We start from the raw sequence: 22960 nt of genomic DNA, 5'->3' as shown, positions 1-22960 counted from the left end.
ACATAGTATGTATGGGCTGGAGATGGTTTGCCTCAATCCTCAGCACTGCAGAACTCCAGGAATGATCACAAGCCTGTAATCTCAGCACTCAGGAAATAAAACACGAGTTCAAACCCAGCCTAGGTCACATGAGGCCCTGTTTTAAAAGGAAGAGAGAGAAAGTGAGAAAGTATACAGTGTAAAGACCATGTACCATCTTCTCATGGCTTCAGTAATTTCAACTGTACCCCAATTTCTTCCATTCCTTCCCCTAACTACAGAAGAAAATCTTCTAGTGCTGGCTAGTTTTGTCAACTTGACACAAGCTACAGTCATTTGGGAAGAGGGAGCTTCAAGTGAGGAAATGTCCCCAACCAGACTGGACTGTGGCAAACCTGTGGGGCATTTTCTTGATTAATGATTGATGTGGGAGGACCTAGCTAACTGTGGGCGGTGCCACCTATGGTCAGGTGATCCTGATATTTATTAGAAACCAGGTTGAGCCAGCCATGGGGAGCAAAGCCAGATAATGGCATTTCCTGCCTCTAGGATTCTATCTTGAGTTCTGGCTCTAACCTCCCTTTCCTCTCCAAGTGTTTTTTGGTTATGTGTTTATCATAACAATAGAAACTTTGACTAAGACACTGCTAATATTTATGTACCATTAAAGATAAGGGGTCTTTATTTTTTCTTTTTTTATTTAAATTAGAAACAAGCTTCTTTTACAAGTCAATCTCAGTTCCCTCTCCCTCCTCTCCTCCCCTGCCCCCCACCAACCCCCTATCCCAAACCTTTTCTGCTCTCCAGGGAGGTAAGGCCTTCCATGGGGATCTTCAAAGTCTGTCATATCATTTGGAACAGGGCCTAGACCCTCCGGATAAGGCCTCTTTAAACCATATGCTCATTTCACATGTAACACTTGTTTATAACTCATTAATATTAAATATCCAGTGAGTTTTCAAATTTCCATAGTCATCTCATAAAGCAATTTTAAGGGTTTGTTTGTAGCTTCACTGCTCAGAAGGCATCTGCACACAGTGTGAGACCCATTAATGCTCTGGGTAAATGATTTATGCAAGTGATTGAAGGATAATTTTATAACCTGTTTGCAGACATGGTGTCTGGGTAAAAAAAAAATGTATGGGCTAAGTTATTTCTTAGGTTTATATACCTGATACATCCACATTATAGCACATATCATAATAATAAAAGCATGATGCATGTAATTACCCCTAAGGCTTGTTTACAGTTTCTCACTGACTATCCTGTGTGCTCAAAATTAATAACAATTTTTATTAGTTTTAATTACGCGTGGGTGCAGGTATGTGCATGTGAGTACAGTGCCCCTAGAGGCCAGAGGAAGAAATTGGATCCCTTAAAACTGGAGTTAAAGGCAATTGTGAGCTATTTGTCATGGGTGCTGGGAATCAAACTTGAGTCTCTTGCAAGGTCTGTTAATCACTGATCCATCTTTCCAGCCCCACAGTTTTAAAGAAAATATATGTTGTTTGTGATTTGGCAGGATTTTATGGAGATTGGATTGACAAGAATAATAAAAAATAAAGGTATATTCATTGTCTCTGGTTTTAAGGTTGGCCTTCGGGGTCTTCTTGAAAACACTGGTTGTTCAGTCTTGCCTACTGCCTGACTTTTGACCACACTCTCTGAGGTCAATACTCTGGGTGTCTTCATGAATGCTTCAGGCAGGCAGCTGCCTGGCAATGGCTACAGGCCATGTCTCTTTGGACTGGCTACAAAAACAGATCAGAACTTGACTATGTGGCAAAGTTGACATTCTAGCTGTTGGTGAGACTTTTGCCAAACAACAGTCATATTTTCTATACAATGAACATTTGTAGGTTTTGGTTAGTCCATCAAAGACTTTGGTTAATTTGTTGTACTCAGAGATCTAGGGAAAGTAAAACCGTGGCTACTCCTAGTACATAAATGTGAATGAAATGATTAGTGATTGTAAACCCCTTAACGTGAATGCACACAGTGTGAAGGTTAAGTGAATGCACACTTAACAATATTAAATGTAGTTACAATAAAAACAGTGTTCAGGGGCTGGGGCGAGAGCTCATTTGGTAAAGTACTTGTCATGTCAGCATGATATTGTGAATGTGATCCTTAGCACCCACGTAAAAAGCTACATGTGCATGTACTTGTAATCACAGTGCAAGAGAGGCTGAGACAGGAGGCTCTCTGGGGCTCACTGACCAACTAGCCTAGCCTAAAAACTGGCAAGCTCTGGGTACTAGTGAAAAACCGTGCATCAAAAATAAGGAACAGCACCCAAGGTTGACCCTTTGGCCTCTACACACATGCGCGCGCGCGCGTGCGCGCGCGCGCACACACACACACACACACACACACACACACACACCTGAGTAGCCATATATGGATAAATAAGAAAAATCTCTAATTTCCTCCTTGGACTGCTATTTAATTTTAAAGTTAATTTATTCATTTCTTCAAAAGGTGCCTTCAGTGTACCAGGCATTATACTTGGTGTTGAATATGATGGATGACAAAGCAGATCTACTTTCTGTCTTTGTAGAGTTACATTCCAGGGGTCAAGACCAGTAACAAATCACAAATGAACAACCTCTACACAAGTCAAATAACTACAGTCTGCCGTTGGTGCTTTGAAGGAACCGAACAAGGGCTGTGATGGAGGAAATGGAGAAACCATTGTTGGGCAGTGGTACAGGCAGACTTCCTGGAGGAGGTGCCATCAACATTGAGGCTTAAAGAATGAGATAAAATGCCCCATGAACAAAGCTGGAGGAACAGCCTTCCAGATGGAGGGCGTGGAGAGCCTATGGACCTGCTAAAGCTCATAGTTGGTGTATGTCATGTGCACAGGAGACAGGCACTCAGAAAGAACCTGGGGTCCATTGGGTTTCTTGCCGAGGAATAAACTGCTCTATGATGAGGCTGAGCAAGAATTATTTGACACATACTCATTTATGCTCCTTCACATGTTGATGAGATCTTCCTCTCAGGGGGCTGGAACCCACCTCTCTCTAGAGAAGTCGTCTATCAATTCTGATCCTGTAATTGGACCCACAGAAAATGCAGCTAAGGCCCAGAATCCCATTGAGAAGGGGAGGAGCCCTCTGTTCCTTCTAAAACCAACCAAAAAAACACATCTCTCCAGGATATTCTTCGGATATGGAAGTCACATCTTAAAAATACATTTAAAGAACATTATAGTTCCTGGAGTTCATTGAGAAGTTGTTTTTTAAAAATATATATGGCTTCTCATGAACCTAAGCATACTTGGCTAGACTTGGCCTGCCCCTGTCTATTAAGTGGTCAGACACAAGCATAAGGCAAGATCCAGCCAAAAAGAAAGAAGCTGCCAGAACTACAGGTTAATAATTAATGGCTGAGGTCTTCTGATTGTGTTATTTACCAACAGAGGTCAAGGAATCACACTGGCAGGGAAACTTTCCCTTTTTTTAATGTTATAGATTAATCAGGCCTTGGCTGGAACAGGGAACAAAGACTAGAGGGCCAGGGTGACTCCTTACTTAGAAAGCTTGAAGGGCTACAAAGGCCACTCTTTCCCTTGGATTTTACCTTATAGGCTGATCAAAATAGACAGTTTTCTAAAGGTGTCTAAGCCATCCTTTGTATCTAGATTTTATATTTATTGTAATCTATTTTAATTTGGGTCTACTTAAGAGGCAGAATCATCTTGGGCCTTGTAAAGTTCACCCTAGGCCACTCTGCCACCATTTCTGTACCTGCCATGGTGGGAGGGGCTGATGGTGCAGGTTGGGAGGATGAGGCTGGGGTTGTCAATTAACTCTGCTAACCACTGCAAACCTTCTCTTCCTTCTGCCCTTCCACACCCACCCACGCCTACCCAAGCCACCCCTGCCTATAATCTTCTCCAATATTCTCCAATATTGCTGGGGTAAGGGACAAAAGGGCTCCATAACTATTCACACTCTGACGTCAAGGCTTTTGTTGGGTTCTTTCTGGAAGAAAGCTTTTTATAGTGAGGAGGGTGGGGTTTCCAAGATGCCAAAGGTAAATTATCTATTTGCTTCTGCTCCTGCATCTCAGCCACCCTCTGGGCAGGCCCTCAGGACCTGCTGTCTTAGAGTCTGTTTGACACAGAGAAGCTACACCACCTCCCTGGGCTGCTATGTGCTGTTCTCACCTTTCCTTTTTATTCTGGTGGGCTGAACTTCAGAGCTCCCTAGAATATCTACGTGCTCACACTCCAAATCAGATCAAAATACTTGCCCTCCTCTTTGCTATGCAGGGCCCTTTGCACTCTTCACCTCTGCAACAACTACACTTAGCAAAAGAATGCTTGGTCTTTCTACCCCTATAGTCCAGTGGTACTGAAAGTGCTCCCAGAAAAATGGCATCACCAGCAGCACCATCATCATCATCTCCCTAGAGCTCCTTCAAGATACATACTCTAACTGGGAATGTATCTCGGTTGGCAAAGCACTTGCCTAGTATGAAAGAAGCCCCAGATTCCATGCCCAGCATCAAATAAAGTGTAGAAGAGCATACATGGAATTCTACCTCTCAGGAGGTAGAGACAAGAGGATCTCAAGTGCAAGGTCACCTTTATCTAAAAATCAAGGAAACAAGAAAAGCAAGCAAACAATGAAGGCTCAGGCCCCATCCTAGACCTACTGAACCAGACCCTGGGCTCTCAGGCCCCATCCTAGACCTACTGAACCAGACCCTAGGGGGTGAACACAGGGCCTATTACTAAATGTCACCTCCCCAAATGACACCTGTGCTTGCCAAGAACTATGCACTAGATGGTACCTTGCTTTATGCCTTTATGCGTGACTTCTGCTAAAGAGCCTGGACATCCTGAAGTGTTCAATAAATAGTTCTTCAATAAAGAAACTACAAAAACTACAAGCTGGCAACACAAGTTACTAATGTGGTGCTAGCCTACCCTCATAATGAAAACAAGCTGCTGCCTGTTGACAAGAGAACTGTGCTAGGTGTGAAACGGCTGACTGTGGCCACCAGCCTAGCCAGACAGCAACATTATTCATAAAACCAAATAGTGGAAATAACCCATATCTATCAACAGAAGGATGAGTAAGCAAAACCATGGCATAGACACTCAATGGATTATTCCAAGAACCTAGCCCACATGATGCCTGAAGGCTTGGGTAGGCCTCTGTATTTTCACAACAGCCACCATGAAGCCAAGAGCACAACAGAGGCTCCTAGACTTTTACTCAAAGGTTGAAGAAAGTGTTCTCTGGTTCACCTGGTCTAGACTCTGAAGAGTGGTTGCCATACTTGTTACAACACAGACCACTGAGGCTTTCCGAAATTCATAGTTTCTGACACTGTAGTTTGGAGATGGAACCTTGAACTCTACATGCCCAGTACATCCTCCTGAAGTGCTGCTGTTGCTGGGCCACATTTTCAAACCACTGGCCTAAAGCAGCGTTTCCCAAACTTTGTCACACAGAGGAACTTCTGTGAGCTTCTAATCTTGCCTGGCCCCGGCTGTGAGGTTTTGTTTAACTGGTCTTGAGCTACCCCAGTGATCCTGATGTTCATCTAAAGTTGAGAAGCACTGGTGGAGGCCCTCATCTGATCAAGAACTTGTGGTTGGAGCTAGGGCTGTGTTTTTCTCTCCTGTCAAGACAAGTTTGCTGTTCTGTTTTATAACAACAACCAAAAAAAATTTTTTTTGAGACAAGGTTTTATATATCCCAGGCTAGCCTTAAACTCCCATGTAGTTTAGAATGACTTGAACTTGTGGATTCAGAGTTCACAGTGCTCACAGTCATATCATAGAATTCATTAACTTTGAACTTCTGATGACCCTGCCTCTCCTGAGTATTGGATTATAGACATATACAACAACATTAGGTTTTATGTGGTGCTGGGACTGAACTCAGGATTCCCTGCATGCTAGGCAAGCATTCTTCTAACTAATCTACAGCCCTAGTTGCCTTTTAAAAACTTTTTTTAAAAAAATACATTTACTTATGTGTGTTTGGGGTGTCTAAATATAACTTGCAAGATTTAGTTCTTGCCTACCACCATATTGGTCCCAGGAATTGAACTTGGGTGATCAAGCTTGGTGGCAAGCACCTTTTTCTGCTGACCCATTTCACCAGCCCCTCAGCCCCATTTTGTAACTATTCTTTTTTGTGTGGCATAATAGACAAAGATATTCACATATTCACAGTATGTATGAAACCATCAACTCTGTTTAGTTCTAGAACATTTCATCACCCAAAGGACTCCCCAAACCCAGTCAATGGTTACTACCCATTCTCACTCCTTCTAGCCCGTGGCAATCACTATTCCACTTTCTCTATGGAGTTGCCTATTCTGTATATTTTATATAAATTCAGTCACATGGTATGTGATTTCAGAATGGCTTCTTTCATTTAGCATCACATTTTCAATAAATTCATTCTTCATTCCTTTTTAACAGCTGAGTACTATGACATTCTGTGACTATACTACAATTTACTTATCCATTCATAGGGTTGATCTTATTATAATTTAAGTATTTGATTCTAGTTAAATTGCTTTTGCCCTTTTGTGTAAAGTAGTTGTTGGCTAAAGTAAAACATTGGTGGGTTTTTCCCTCTCAAGTTTCAGAAAACAAGCTGTGAATGAACCTGAAAAGCAGTAGGAAAAGGCTGGGGGGTCAAGAAGTCTATTATTCATAACAAGCTCCTGGGTAGAAAGAGAAGACTTTAAATACCAGGTGCTTACAAGAGGATGTAACAATGTTCCTGGCACAGAAAGGAGACCCGTGGGAGAGTAAACACTGTGGGTAGAGGCGGCCTCCCTGGCAGGCTGTTTCCGTGGCAGGCTGCTTCCCTGGCAGAGAGAGAGTTGCAAATGTCACAGGTGCTTCTCTTCAGCTCCGTGCAGCTGCTCGACAGCTGACAGGAGGACTCTGATTTCCCTCACGCCTCCTCCAAATCCACTTTCTCAAGGTTCATCGGTTATATATGAGAGGCTGGGGGATGGGGTCAAGGCTTGACTGGCATTTGCACAGGGGGTCAAGGAAAATTGGAATATCTAAATTGAATGTCACTCTGGACTCGTGACTAGTTGTGGATTTTCCTTGTCTGTCCACTGGGTGTGAACCATCCCTTCCTGGTCTGGCTTCTCTCTGCTCTGAATATCTTACAAATGCTGTCTGCCTGCTCACTTCTGCATCTTCCCCTCCTGTTCAGACCTTAGCTGCTCACTCTGCTCAGTTCTATGTCCACAGACCAGTGGATTCAAATGTTCATTCTTTTTGTGTTTGTTTGTTTGTTTGTTTTTGTTTGTTTTTGTCGAGACAGGGTTTCTCTGTGGCTTTGGAGGCTGTCCTGGAACTAGTTCTTACAGACTAGGCTGGTCTCGAACTCACAGAGATCAGCCTGCCTCTGCCTTTGGAGTCCTGGGATTAAAGTTGTGTGCCACCAACACCCTGCTCAAATGTTCATTCGTTCGCCCTAATTTTCTCTGCAGACTTCACCCTTACTGTGCTGCCTTGCCCAGGCTCCTTTCCCTTTCTCTCCCTTTCTTCTCTTTTCATGTTACAAGACGAGATCTTACTGTGTGGCTCAGCCTGGCTTCAAACTCCTCATCTTCCTGCCTCTGCCTCCCAAGTGCTGAGATTACAGGTGTGCATGACTCTAAGCAGCCCTGCAGCCCCAGCTGTTTCTAAAACTTCTCACTGTTTCCAGGACATGGCTTTGTCTCAGCGTTACCTTAAATCTCTGGCTCTGATGTTGTAATTGTGCACCTAGCCTTTAATAGCTAAGCCATCTCTCCAGCCCAAGGCTGCCTGTCGCTCAAGGTGAGGTGTCTGGTGGCTTTTTCCTTGGCTTTTATTCTTATACACTCCCTTCTTATACCACATGATTCCCAGGAATCAAACTCAGGTTGCCAGGATTGGTGGCAAACACTTTTAGTCACTGAGCCATCTCGCTGTAATATCTGTTTCCATGTCTGCTTCCCCTTAACCATCAACCCACCTTGGCTATGGCCCTGATCCCACCCCATCCTCCTGTAACCATCAAATGATCAGTCCACAGAACAAATTGGTGACAACTGGGGGAAGGATAAAGCCATCAGTGAGCAAGAAAGTATCCAAAAACTCCCTCTGAGGTGGAGCTGGATGTGGAAAATGAAGAAGCTGACAAGCTGGCACAGGGTGTCGATTTCCTACGACATGTTCACTTCCTACGTCTGCCTTCCTGGTACTGAGGGAGGGAGCATTTGGAAAACTCTTCTGGGCCAGAGAGATGGCAGTCAGTGCTTGTCACGCAAGCATGAGGACCTGAATTCAGATCCCTAAGGTCAATGTAAATGTCAGGCTCAGTGATGGACATCCTTAGCTCCAGTGCTGAGGTGGAACTCTTTGGCCAGCCAGTCTAGCTATATCTGTGAGCTCCAGGTTCAGTAAGAAACTCTGTCTCAAAAAAAAAAAAAAAAAGTAGAATGTAGTATGTCCACACACTCACATACACACATAGAGAGAAAGAGAAACAAAGACAGAGAGACCCTTTTCTTAGCTGAAGCTAAGAGTGCTTGCCCAGCATACATAAGCCCTTAGGTCCTGCCTAAATGAAGAGGAAGGGAAGGGGGAAGGATGTGAAGGGAAAGGGGCAGAAGCCTATTAGTAACACAGGCATCAGTAGCTACCCAGGTCCTCAGGCCGTGTAGAGTGGAGCTGAGCCCCCCAGAACTCTATTGAATGAAGCAGCAGGACACTCAGATATGCACACAGTGGCTCTGTGCCCTTGCACAGAACCCTACTTTTCTAAACATGAACTTACTCTGGGCTGGACCCAGTTCTTGTTGCTTCACCTGCAGTGTTATTTTAGACTAAGCCTAGTGATTTTTCAGTTGAAGCAATTTGCCCCTTGGGGAACATCTGGCAATGTGTAGATACATTGTTAGCTACAACAAGTAAGGACATGCTGTTTGCATCTATTGGACAGAGGCCAAGCATGCTGGGAAACATCCTGCAAGGCACAGGACCACTCCATGCAGGAATATCCCACTGCAAAGCTCAGTCATGCAGAAGGTCAGAGGATTGTTTTTGTCCCACGAGGACACAGAGAAAGAGGGACCAGATAACATCCACAGAGAACATCTTCCTGAAGGCAGTGGATGCTCTCACTGTCAGTCATTATGGGAAGAAAAGTGGAGTGGGGGCCTGGCCTCAGGGATGAGAGGACATAGTCACAGGGGGCTACAGCCCATGAAGGCAAGGCTGATGCTTATAACAGGATGGCACTGTCCCCTGTCATCCAAAAACTCAGGACATGGTGGTTACCTTCAGGAAACATGGACAATGAGTGTCTAGCCTGGATTCCCCTCCACACTTTTTGTTTGAGATTGAGATCATGTGTGTGCATGCCAAGGTTTGAGTAAGAATATCAGAAGAAAATTGGCAGGAGTTAGTTTTCTATTTCCACCATATGGGCCTGGGAATTGAATTCAGACTGGCAGACTGGCAGTGCCTTTCCCCACTGAGCCACCTTGCCAGCGCCAAATTTCTAGTATAATTTTTTTTCTCTTTTGCCTGGTAGTGAGGATTAAACTAAGGACCTTGCACATGCTAGACAAACATTTGACCTCAGAACTATGTCCCCCGTTTACTTTCTGTCTTTTGAGACAAGAATCTCCTGTAGTCTAGGATAGCCTCAAACTTGATATGCAACCCAAGATGACCTTGAATTCCTGATTCCCCTTCTTTTGCCTCCCATGTACTGGGATTAGACATGTACTACCATGCCATGTATGCAGTACTGGGGTGGACCCCTGGGCTTTCCTCATGTTAGGCAAGAAATTTATTGAGTTACATCCTCAATTCCTTTTTAGACTACTACTGCATTGAGTCATTCTAGATCAGCAGTTCTCAACTCGGAGGTCAAATGATCCTTTCATAGGGGTTGCAATTTATATTACAATTCACAATGGTAGCAAAATTATAGTCACAAAGTAGCCACGAAAGTAATTTTATGGTTGGGGAGGTTGCAGCATTAGGAAGGTTGAAAACAACTGCTCTAGAACCACAAATAAATTTTCTTAAACTCCAAGACTTAGTGGGTTTAAAGTTCTTTCTACAAAGTCATGATTCACTGAGCATTAACTATGCCCTGGGCAACTTCCTGATAAGGCATTGACTAACTTTTCCTACAAAAAGCTAGATCAGAAGGATTTCCAGCTTTGCAGGTTATGCCGTCTCTGTCACAATCCAGTTCTGCTGTTGTGGCATAAAAGCACCCCCAGGGAATATGCAGGCAAAAGACCAAGACCACACTCTTGTGCAACTTAATTCAAAAGAACAGTGGAGGGTTGGACCGCAGTTTTCTGAGTTATTTCTATTTATATATAGTTACCCTATAACATAGGTACCTTGCTCTCATTTAGTAGATAAGGTAACTGAGCTCAGAAAGATGGGACAACATGATGCACTGGATAGTTTTATGTCAACTTGACATAAGCTAAAGTCATCTGAGAGAAGGGAACCTCAATTAAGAAAATGCCTCCATAAGATCCAGCTGAAAGGTATTTTCTTAACTAATGGTTGATGGGTGAGGGCCCAGCCCATTATGGGTAGAGCCATCCCTGGGCTGGTGGTCTTGGGTTCTACAAGAAGACTGAGCAAGTCAGTAAGCAGCACTCTTCCATGCTCTCTGCATCAACTCCTGCCTCCAAGTTCCCACTCTGCTTGAGTTCTTGTCCTGACTTCCTTCAGTGATGAATATGGAAGTATAAGCTGAATAAATCCTTTCCTCCTCAGCTTGCTTTTTGGTTATGGTGTTTCATCACAGCAATAGAAACCCTAACTAAGACATATGGCTACGCACATAGCCAGTGAGTAGACAGGCTGAGCTGGGAACTGTGGAAGCCCTTGTTCTTCACCATAGCAACCTCTCAATACAGTCTGGGCAGTGATCAGAGGTGGCCAGGAGATAAAGCTTGTGGGATAGGTGAGAACTGAATGATAGAATAGCAATGGAGGAGAATGTTACATCATAAAACATCCCCTTAAGCAGTGCCAGGGGAGGCCATAAAAGAGAAAAAGTGGAGACTGTGTATAAGACATCAGTGTGAGCTGGGGTACAGTGTTTGTTTAGCTCACAGAAAGCTCTGTGTTCAGTCCCCAGCACCACAGAAAACCAGGGACAGTGGCACACACCTGTTATCTCAAGACTTGGGGTGTCAAGACAGGAGGGTCAGGAGTTCAAGGTCATCCTTGACTACCTAACATGTTAAAGGCTATCTGGACTACTACCTTAGACAGACCCTATATCAAACAAACAAAAAGACAACTTTCTGCTGTTCCCCAGAGTGGAGTTTAAGGGAAGGTGAAGTTGGAATGGCCTCTGAATGCTGACCCAATGCTTAGTAGTTTTATAATGAGATAGTCCTTTCTGATAGCTGACCTATAGCACTATGGGGTGTGTGTGTGTGTGTGTGTGTGTGTGTGTGTGTGTGTGTGTGTGTGTGTATGTGTGACTACACCCTTGTTTTCCCCTAATGGAAAAAAGAATGGTGTTTTGACAGTTCTCATACTTGATAATGTTCATTCATAGGCTACTTCCTTCCCAAAGGTGTGAAGTAGTGGGGAAATCAGAGGCTTTGAAACCATCTACCGACACTGCCACTCAAAGCTGTACTAGCTGTGAGACCTCGGGTACCTTTCTTTGATTCTGAGCTTCACTGACAGAATTCGGAGAGTAACAGCTGTCTCACAGGACAGCCATGAGGAATCGGGTCACTTCAGAACAGTCTAAACAAGGTGAACTATATCACAGGCGCTCGGGTCTTGCAGCAGGATCTCAGTTCTTCCCCACTCCCAGGTTCAGGGGCAGACTTCCAGACTTTCACAGTAGGTTCTCCTTTTTACTTCACCCAAAACACATCTAGAGCTCCCTGCATTTCTTGTTTTATGTCTAGTGCACAGTGGCTTTGTATTTCATTCCATATTAGTGTCTCCTTTGAAACCCTATCATCCTAGATCAAATGTCACGTTCTCAGTGTCTTTTCTGAATCATAGAACTGCGTCCATAGCTGTGAGCCAGTCACAGATCCTGGATCCTGAGTAGCCCCCATGGTGGGGGGTAATCTCCTTCAGCACATGGTCACACGCCCTCTGAGTAACTCTCCTCCTGGACACACATGACCCATTACTGACCCATTACCACTCAAAGACCCTAAAACACTGCCCTGTACACAGCAAGACCCAGATCAAAAGCAGCCACTGAGGGAAAAGATCTTCATAGATGGTCAGTCACTAAATTAATGAAGCAAAGACCTCCCTGGGGCAATTAGGTGTAAGGACTGTGCTCAAACCCTGAGGTTCTCAAGTCTTCTACTAGATATCCATTTAGAGATGGGAACCCTCCCTGCCTCCTCCTTGCTAATGGACCCATTACACCAACAGGTCTATCATAAGTGGAGACTCTCAGGGAATTGCCAGCAGAGGAATGGCTTTAGGATGGAGCCAAGCAATGATAAGTAAAGTCCCAGAAATGTAACTCAGAAACAAACTGGGAGGCTCCCTGTAAGTAGACTGTAGGAGATGAAGGTGTCAGGAGAGGGGCATAGCTAAGGGTGGAGGTCATGTGTGAACATGGGTGGGCATGCTGAATCTCCCTTCCCAGCATCTCTGCACCCAGCTCATCTCACATCCTGCAGGACCTGCTCCTCCATCCCTATTGAATCCACAGGCCAGTCCCATCCCATCACAGGTCTGCTCCTTCACTCAGACCAGCCACTGTACTTCCTAAGGACATAAGGCCTCAGAAAAGGTGTTGTGTTGTTTTGTTTTGTTTTTTGGAGACAGGGTTTCTCTGTGTAATGGTCCCGAATGTCCTGGAACTCGCTTTGTAGATCACCAAAAGGCACTGATTCAGGATTGCTCCTAGAGAAAGCCGCATTTCCTCCTCAGATGTTGAGATTAAGAGTGGTGACTTAGATGCTGTTGATTTTCACTCCCAGCAGTCACACCAGCTTGATCCTCATTTCCCATGAGCATGCCACAGTGAGCTGTATCATCAAATGTTTGTTTATATCAACAGGTATTAAGTCTATTGTGTTTTCCTTAACCACCAAGCTTTTTATCCCATTGAGGGGAAGAAAAGCGAACTAATTTAGCGTGATTTGTCTCTGACAAGTCTACACTGTCTACTTTTTTTTTTTTCAGTCCCTGCATTTCCCCTGTGGCATGATGTGTCATGTAAGAGTACAATCCCTGGCATAGTGTAAGCATTGCTAAATGCCTGGGGAAGTGGTGCAGGTGAGAGTCAGGAGACTTGGGTCTGGCCGTGCAAGGCCCTTTTGCTCTGCTTAAGCCACTTGCCAACTGTTTTCTTGGGCTTGTTGGTAAATAAGGGCACAGTTTGGATGGCTGTATCTGCACTCCCTCTTCCCTGTCCTACCAGGCAATAATGACCGTCAGGGCCTACAGGAATACTCAGTGAAGCCCAGCTGAAGACGGCAGTCATCCTCAGGCAGGCTGCACTGTCAGCTATCCACATACCTGGCTGGCTAAATTCTTCCAGCAGGTCCATGTTGCCATTCCCCTTATCCAGAACCCACTCCCCTTTCCTCACATTCCTCTGGTCTCCCTTCCCAGCGCTTTCCACCCAACCCATTCTTCATCCCACAGCCAAGATGGCCCTTCTCAAAGCTTCCCCTCACACGGTTCTTCCACCCAGAACATTCTAGTAGCAGCTTCCTGCTGCCTTCCTAGCTGGCTGAGGGCTCTCAGACTTTAGCCTCTCTCCAAGTTCTTTCTCTCTTCACTGGAGTTCTGTGTCATTTCCATAATATGCCAGCCTCCTAGCTGACCATTGTACAGGTTGTCCCTTTGTCCCCAATGCCCTTTCCCTGGCTCTTACATAACCTTCAGGACTTGGCTCATGCTACCTCAGTGAACTTCCGCTAATCCAGTTTTCTCAACCTGTGGATTGTGACCCTTTAGGGGGTCAAGCTACCCTTTCACAGTGGTCACATATCAGATATCCTGAATATCAGATATTTACATTATAATTATAACAGTAGCAAAATTACAATGATGCAGTAGCAACAAAGTAATTCTATGGTTGAGGGGTCACCACAACATGAGGAACCTGTCGGGAAGGTTGAGAACCACTGCTCTAATCCTTTCTTGGGTCAGGGCTTTCTGCTCTGTGTTTTAAGAACCTGTAACTTGCTGACTCCCCAGATTTCCAGCCCCATAATGGAGCTCAGCCCTAATGCTTGTCTATCCACCATCCCCCCAATGTCTGGCATACAATTCACTCAGTAAATATTTGTGGTATGAAGTAAACTGATTCTCTCAGGTGTATTGAAAACTGTAGTCTTTGACTAATAAATTGTGGCCAGCACATTGATGTATTAATTTTTAAAAATCAAGCATAATTGGCTAGGGACATAGCTCAGTTGCTCAGGTGCTTGCCCAGCATGCACAAAATCCTAAGTTCAATTCCCAGCACTGCATAAAACCAGGCATGGTGGCACCCACCTGCAATTCCAGTGCTTGGGAGGTGGAAGCAGAAAGATCAGAAATTCAAGGTTATTTTCAGTTATAGAGTGAGTTTGAGGCCAGCCTGGGATACATTGGTCCTTGCCTCAAAAATAAATAAATAAAAATAGGCATTTAGTCAAGCTGAAACTACAGTTTGTCTCTGGCCTTCCTGGTAACCAAAGCCAAGAAGAGAAACAGTGGCTTGCATGACTGCTTCAGACATGCTACAAAACAGCTTTGTCACACCACCCTGAGGGTCACCTCTTTTTATTCTCCATTTCTCATATCCAAAGAGGGGATACTCTAAAAGAGTACCAGGCTTGATTGCCTATAATCACCCTTGGATACAATAAGCAAAGCCCACTCTCTTCATGGCCGAGGCACTTCTGCTCGACCATGTGTCATGGAAAGCGGGACCACAGGCCTGTCTGGTATGGAATCTGCACGTGTCCCTATGAGAACTGCATGGGTCTTCCATGTTCCACCCAGAAGTCCTGCAGTTAGTTGAGCCACACATAAAGGATTGCAAAAGCATTGTAAAAGGTAAGGTGAACTAAATAGAACCATCTGACTTTGAGTTATACCAGTTCTGAGTCAACCTTTATAGACACAAGGAGGTGGCAGCCAAGATTTGTTCCTTCCTGGTTGGCATAAATCAAATGACAGGCAGGGACTCAGAAAACTTGCTCTGTAAAGGGATACTTCTATAAACCAAAAGGGCACGAAAATTACATTGCTAAAAGTTCTTTACTTACCCAGCACTACCTGAGTGTATGAGCTGTGAACAGATGGAAGCTCAGTAAAGCTATATTCAAAATCAAATGAGTCCCTGTCCTTTCTGGACACTGTGAGTAGAGTGTATACAAGCCATTGCCTTTTCCATTCTTTGACCCTTTCTCTCTATTCCTAGAATCTAGAATTCTGTTTCTCAGTGAAGATTTGTGAAACAGCTACTGTATTTTCATGGTTCTAGTGCCACTGGTGACAAGATCCATGCCCAAAAGCTCAATGGGTTGTGTATGCCTCTAATCCCAGAAATCAGCAGGCTGAGGCAGAAGAAACCTAAGATCCAGATAACCTGGGAGACATAGTGAAACTCTGATCTCAAAAGACCTATCTTGGCTTCAGAAATGCTAAAATGTGGAGAAGGCAGATACACAGGAACCAACAAAACAGGGTCTTTGACCATGGCTGGTGCACTTACTATTTCCTCATCCCATGGTGCTGTCCTGGAAAAGTCTGGCTGGGACTCCAGGGCTCCTTCACTGTAGGGCTGCCTGGCAGAACAAGCTTAGAAAATGATCCGGAAAGAGGGCCTGTCTTCCTAGAAGACTGTGGGTTTCTCTGAAGCATTCTGTGCACCTCTTTCTTCCTTGCTATTGTGGTTTGGCTTTGACATGTTCCCCCAAAGACTTGTGTATTCAAGGTCTGGTCTCCCAACTGGTGGTGCTATGGAAAGTTGATCAGCTCACCAGGACTATAACTTCATCAATAGAGTAATCCGTCAGTTTACTGGAGGAAGAAGAGGGTCTGTGAAGGATATATGTGATGCTCCTGACTCTCTGCTCCCTGGCGCAGTGAGGTGAGCAGACCAACCCCAGCTCACCCTCTCTACCATGATACTGTGGTGTCCTCCCTCACTCAGGCCCAGAGCAATAAAGACAGCTGGTGAAAGCCGTGAAACCATGAGGAAGAAACAATTTTTCTCTGTTAAGCTATTTGCCTTGCCAGGTGTGGTAATATATGCCCTTAATCTCAGTACTTGGGAGGCAGAAACAAGGGAATCCCTGTGAGTCCAAGGCCAGTCTGGTCTACACAGCAAGTTCAATGCCAATCAGAGCTACACAGTGAAATCCTTTCTTTAAAAAAAAAAAAAAAGAGAGTGTTAGCAGGGGGTTGGTGGCGCACACCTTTAATCCCAGCACTTGAGAGGCAGAGGCAGGTAGATATCTGTGTGAGTTCGAGGTCAGCCTGGTCTACAGAGTGAGTTCTACAACAGGCTCCAAGGCTACAGAGAAACCCTGTCTCAAAAAAAAAAATACTCTTTTTTGTATTTTTTTTTTTTTTTTGGCATTTTGCCACAGTGACACATTCATAGGAGCTAGACCTATTACTGCCTGCCTGGAACTAAGACACACACACACACACACACACACACACACACACACACACACACCAGCTTTTTAATTCAGCCCTTTTGCCAAGTTAAAGCTCTCTTTCAGTCAAGTACATAGGAAACCATGCATCTCCTCCTCTCTAGCCATGAAGACCCTGCATGGATCTAGGCATATGCAGCTCAGAGCCCCATCAGCCCTAGGTTGTGTTCATTTTCATTCTTAGGCTCAGGCACCCAGGATGGGCCTGCTTCCTGGGAAATTGGTGCTTGGCTGAAGTGACCTTGGATGTGCAACCAGATATGTGGTGTCCAGGTGCCAAGAAAGCACCAGGATATTAGATCCACCTTCATACTGGTCTGAAGGACAAAGCCAGAATGCACATTCTGGGCTGGGAGGCTCTTTTGTGTTTTTTGTTTTTTTTGTTTTTTTTTTTGTCTCATTCTTCCCTTCTTAAAAAAAAAATCCTTTGTCTAATCAGAATATAAAAGGATATCTACTGGATATAAAACAAACAAACAAATAAACATAGTTCAGAGAGAAACCACATGTATGCATTGGGTGTTCCAGTGTTATCCAGTATTAGAATAGACAAGGACATGGCTTTTAGCTTTGAGCCAGCCTCTTTCCATGGATTATCTTATTTGATCCTCACCACAGCCCTAAGAAGCCCAGGATAGTTCTTAAATTTGAGTACACACCAGACTCATACAGAGGGTTTGCTAAAATGATAGTTGAACATACCCAGCAAAGTTCATGATTAGTGGAGTAGGCCTGGGGCAGGGCCAAGAACCACCATATCTAATGGTCGCATTGATGCTGATGGTCTTTGCCCAAGGACCATGCTTTCAGACACTGAGCTAACTGCTATCACTCCCAGTTGTATAACTAAGGAACTGAGGCACAGAACACTCAAGTTACTTTCCTAGCACCAGCCAAACAGAAAGTGGCCTAGTGGATAAGTTCAAGATCTGCTGGCTTCTGGAATCTCTAGAATCCATTGTGTGGGGGAGAAACAAAGACATGGAGAATCTCTAGATTCCAGAAGTATGGATACTTCCACATCCCAGTTTTCTGCCAAACTGCCCACCCAATCATGGCACCCAACTATAGGGATGAATACTGCCATCTGTGTCCTCTCTAAGGCCAGCTGTAGTCATTAAGACAGGTGAATTTGGGAAGCAGCAGACCAAGAGTCTCCAGGACACACTCAAGCCCCAATTCTGCAAGCCAGGAAATATGAGGCCCTTTGCAAGTGGGCAGACCACACCACATCCCAACGGACCCTGCATGTCACCACTTTAATTAGCAGTAACTGGGACTGGAGCCCAGATTGAATAAATGAGACTGGGTCAGATTGCTGGTCTCAGGGAAATCCCCCAGCACAAGGACAAGGTTCAGTTCTCTAATAGGAAAAACATGTCTGGCCTTTTCCAGCTCTCCGAAGAGTACTTTGGGCCTTTATTCATGCTCAGGATGGCAGCTGTGGGACACTGGAGAAAGACATGCACCCCCTTAATTAAATCTGCCTTGTAATTGCATGTGCCCCCATCTGCCATTTTCAGCCCTTCCTTTAGCTTCAACAGGCCTGCTCTTATTACTGGTTTGGGGGTGGAGCCACATGGATCTACATCCCTGCTGTAGGGTAGAAAGAAAAGTTTGTTTTCCAGACTCTCCTTTCCTGTGTTCCAGCTCTGGGTCTTAAAGTCTAAGAAGGGCTTAAAGAGAGCGTGCAGGGCCCCAGGGCACATGTGTTGGCAGCAGCTTTGTATTCCAGCAGAGGCAGGCAGAGGGCAGGTGGAGGCAGGGCCTGAAGGACGTGAAGGATGTGAACATGATGTCTACTGTTATGGAGGATCCCAGTCTGATTTCCAAAGGGAATTCTCTGTGTGTTCATGTTCATGTGTATGCAAGATAAGCGATCTCAATGGTCATTCTTTAGACTCTGTTAAGCTTGTTTTTTAAACATAGTCTCTCCATGGGACCTGGGGTTAAGCAGTTGGGCTAGGCTAGCTGGCCAGTAAGCCCCAGGGATCTGTCTTTGTCTCGACAGAACTTGGATTACAAAAGTGTCACCGCTCCCAGCTCTTATGTGGTTCTCAGGTCTTAATGCTTGCATGGTAAGCACTTTACTAAATGAGCCATCTCCCCTGCCCTCCAAAAGAAACCTTTTAGAATGGAGAATCCATTGTGAAAGGACAGCAGTGTTGGCAATGCATGGCAGTGCCTGGGACACACCAAATCTTCCCCAAGCCAAAGACTGTCCAAGCTATCACTGAGCTGAGCAGAAAGACCAATATTCTACTGTAGCCCACCATTGCCCCCAACACAGTCAAGCCCCCATTGATCTCAAATCCCATATGTCAAGATGGAGGGGCTAGCCTTACAGACGCTCTGTGGGTGATAACTTGAAGGGAAGTGGAACTCTCCAGGGGAGGCCTTGGTGTCCATGTTCCCCAAAATTATGATTTGCCTGAATCTCTTTCCAAGCTAGATCAAATCTGTAGACAACCAAACCAATGTCTGATACCATCAGATGTCAACACCATGACCGTTCTCTGCTCTTGGTTCATTATTTTCAACACTGACATTCCTTTTTGGTTGCTCCATTGTTTCAAATACACTGGATTTGTGGTGTGTGTGTGTGTGTGTGTGTGTGTGTGTGTGTGTGTGTGTGTGTGTGTGTGTGCTCAAGCCCATGTGCATGCATGCACATACATCATGATGCATATATAGAAACTGGAAGACAACTAGCAAGAAGAGTTAGTTCTCTCATTCCACCATGTGAATCCCACCTGAGCAAACTCAAATTGTCAGGCTTGGCTGTAGACACCTTTGCCAGCTGAGTCATCTTTCTACCCCACAATGGGATTTTTGTTGTTTTCTTGATAATAAGACTATCAAAACCTGCCTACCTAGGGAAAATGACTCTACCAGATAGCTGGAAATCTTCACTTCTTGCATCAAACCTGATGTACATGGAAGCAAGTGCATGTATCATAAGCCAACAGCTTGGTGAAATTTCATAAACTGAACACAGTACCCATGTCAAGGAACTGAATACACCCAGCTACCCCTGATGTCACTTCCCAGTCACCTCCTTCTCACCACCACCAGGACAACCCCTCTTCTGACTTTCAGCCACAGATTTGCTTTACTGGGCTGGAGTTTGTCCTCTGCTCACATGACAGCCTAACTTGCAAGTCAGTCACTCAGCAGTTGAACAGGTCAAGTGCCCAGCTCTATAGGGTGGACGGGCACCGTCTTAAAGTTGGGACAGGTAGGGGAGCAGGCTCTATCACCTTTCTTCTCTCATGATCCAGCCTTGGAATTCTAAAGCCAGCCTAGGAACAGATGGGCAACACTTGGCCCATCTTGGCTGGAAGATGGTCCTACGTCTGGATCTCTACCATGAGGTCAACCATGAGGTTCAGTGCCAGAGACTGGAGTAGAATTCTTTTTCCACATACTTCTAGAAGTTTCCTCTTGTGTAAGAGATGGCAGCAGAATCAGTGGGACAAGTTAGCATGACTCTCAGGCTAGAAGGATCTTGGGAAGTTTCTGCATAGAGTCCTTTAGTGGCATGCATGAGGATGTCTCAGGCCTAGAGTATGGCTCAGTGGGCAGTGTTCATCTAGATTCTAGAGGTTTTGAGTTAGATCCTCAGCATGCCATAAATAAATAAATAAATAAATAAATAAATCTATCTCTTGAGGGAATGTTCTTTAAAATGCAGCTTTCTCAGGTCCCTCCTTACATACAGGCTGAGACCCAGAAACTTGCATTTTCAGAAAGAACTGAAGAAGATTTTGATGTAGTTGATGCTGAGGAACACTGGTCTAGATAACTCCACCCCCAGGGTTGCACATGGGGCAAGTAAAGCCCAGAGGGCCCAAACAGCATCCTGAGAATCACAGAATTCAAGTACCTATCCTCCAATGTGACGCACACATGCACATACATGTTTACTACCTGTCTGAGGGGCTACTCTGTCTATTCTTCCTTTGGTGGACTCTCACCCTGCCTTTTTGTAAGGTAGGTATGAAGACAAGGAACAGAACAAAGTTTCCACAGAGGCCCAACACTTTCCTGTCTCCCTCGCATCTGTCCAAGTGCCTTCTTCCTAAAACCCAGATCTGCTCTCTGCCCTGCCCCACTGCAAGCAGAACAAGCTGGAATTTCCTGGCTGCCTCTGCTTGACCCAATCTTTCTGACCTCCAAACACATGACTTTTCTATAAACCCGTCTCCATGCACTTCAAATTCCAGCTTGCTCAGCCTCCCCTCTGTCCATGTGATGCCCTTGGCACCTGGGCCAACAGTACTTCTCCCACCTTCCCCAATCCCCCCATTCTCTTAAGGCCTAGATAGAAGCCTGGTTCCTTCAGGAAGTCTAGTAACTTCCCAGCTCTGGATCTCTCCTCTGACAATCAGAGCACTGGACCATTCATTTGCAATCTGCTGTTACTACCTATTATGTTCTGCTTTGAATTATGAACTTTAGTGATTCCCAGCTACAGAGCTCAGCATACCCTTCTAATTACCCACCCACCTAGTAACGTTCCTAGCACATAATAAGTACATAAAGGATGTTAGTAATAGTGGAGCTATGCAGTGCTGGGGTTGGGGGGGGTAGAGGTGGGGTGCAGAGTACCTGGAGGCTTGGCCTGGGAGAATGTGCTTTTCTATAGGTTCATTGGCTTTCCTATGCTTCCTGGGCTACCAGAACATTCCAGGCTAATCCTTGCACATGAAGGTCAGACAGTATGTTTCTACTTTCACAATCAATCTCCCTGACTGTCACTACCCATAGCCATTGCATTTCCTGGCATTAATGTTAGCAGAACGCCTCTGCTTTCTTCACCCACCTGGGCCAGTGAGGTCACGTCTATACTGTATCTTTTGAAGGGTCCATGACTCTGTCCCTATCAAAAGATCACTAACTTCCTGCACCTGCCAAAGGGCCAACCAAGTGCCTGCCTTCCCGGTCCCACCCCAGCCAGTGGTGACATTGCCAGTTCACGGCAACAATGTAACCCCACCAACTGTCTTGCAGGGTGGCCAGGCTGGCTAGCATTTCTTGACCCATCCCCATAGAAGCCCTGGACCATATTTAACGTAAGTCAAGCCTCCCTCTTCACTAAGGACTGACCATCATCTCTGCATCCATGGCTTGCTTACAACATGGCCACAAGAAGTTAATTTCAGATCCACTGACAGCTTAAGTTCTAGGGCCTGAGCCAAACTTCCAGAAAGGAGCCCTTTCTTCTTTGTTTATTGTAGGAAAGATGTCCTGAGAGGAGGAAGGCTTCTCTCCTGCCAGGGTCCCTGTGGGAGAAATCCTTACTGGAATTTCAAAGTCTCACTACTGAGTCTCACAGTTCAAGTGCCTATATCAGTCTTTCTGTCTGGGGAGAATGCACAATGTAACTCTCAGGAGGAGCCATTCTCTATGACACTCAGATTTTCCCAACCGTGCCCCAAATAACCTCGACCAAGTTTCTAGGTTTCTTATTAAATTCAGTCATCTCCCCGAAAATATATTTAAAATCTCTACTTACCAACATAGGTCCACTTGGATCCTGTAAAAGTCAGAAAGAAACAAATAAGTACAATACAGTAACACTGACAGAGCCAGGAAGATACTGCACATTAAGTTTTTAAGTGGATGGGACTGACAAGGAAGTCAATGCCCCCAAATACAAACTTCTGACTTGGAGCCAGAACCATGACTCCTTAGAGCTGTGCTCCACACAGAGCCTAGAATGGGGAGTTTGTGGAGTGTTTGTGGACTCAGTAAGGGGCATCTGGAATAGATGCCACCCCCAGACATCTTAGAAAAGCCAAACATTATTAACTGGGCAGAGAATCCCATGTCACTTGAAACCCTAAAGCCATCAAAATATTCTTTCAGTGGAAGCTCTCTCTCCTACCCTCCCTTCCCTCTTCCAGTAGATACCTTGTGTATGGGGTGATAGTGGGCTCCTCACATTGGGCTAGACATCCATATGTTCTATTTCCTCCCCTACTAGAAACATTATTTAGCATCTTGCTTTTTTCCACTTGGCAACATATTTTGGAGAACTCATCACATCAGAGAGCAGAAAACTCCCTGCGAATGGAAGGTGGTTTTCCCCCAAGGGAACTACCATCCTCCTCTGAGTTGCAATCCCAGTAGTGGCAGGAATGTGGAGGAGAAATTCGGACCGGAATATAACCCAAGTCACCCACCACCTCCCACTCTACACCTTTCACTCCTCACACAGGTCCTTCATTCCTCCACCAAATGATATTTTTGAACAGTTGTTTCAGGACTCTCCTCCTGTCACCCAGCCTGCTCACTTTCAACTTCC

At 45.0% G+C, this 22960-nt stretch overlaps 1 protein-coding gene across 4 annotated transcripts in view; it reads right to left on the bottom strand.

Annotated features, from left to right (window-relative positions):
* Ca12 (carbonic anhydrase 12) overlaps positions 1 to 22960 on the bottom strand; it is a 52217-nt gene that overhangs the window by 26511 nt on the left and 2746 nt on the right. For all 4 annotated transcript variants that reach the window (XM_027411289.2, XM_027411290.2, XM_035444656.1 and 1 more), the window contains exon 2: positions 22169 to 22189. In XM_027411289.2, the coding sequence (XP_027267090.1) occupies positions 22169 to 22189 (21 nt within the window). The remainder of the gene's footprint in view (positions 1 to 22168; positions 22190 to 22960) is intronic.

Source organism: Cricetulus griseus, chromosome 4, assembly GCF_003668045.3.
Source record: "Cricetulus griseus strain 17A/GY chromosome 4, alternate assembly CriGri-PICRH-1.0, whole genome shotgun sequence".
In the NCBI taxonomy this organism is placed as follows: domain Eukaryota; kingdom Metazoa; phylum Chordata; class Mammalia; order Rodentia; family Cricetidae; genus Cricetulus; species Cricetulus griseus.
Note: the sequence above shows the minus strand (reverse complement) of the source record. Positions and strands in the feature narration are given on the sequence as shown.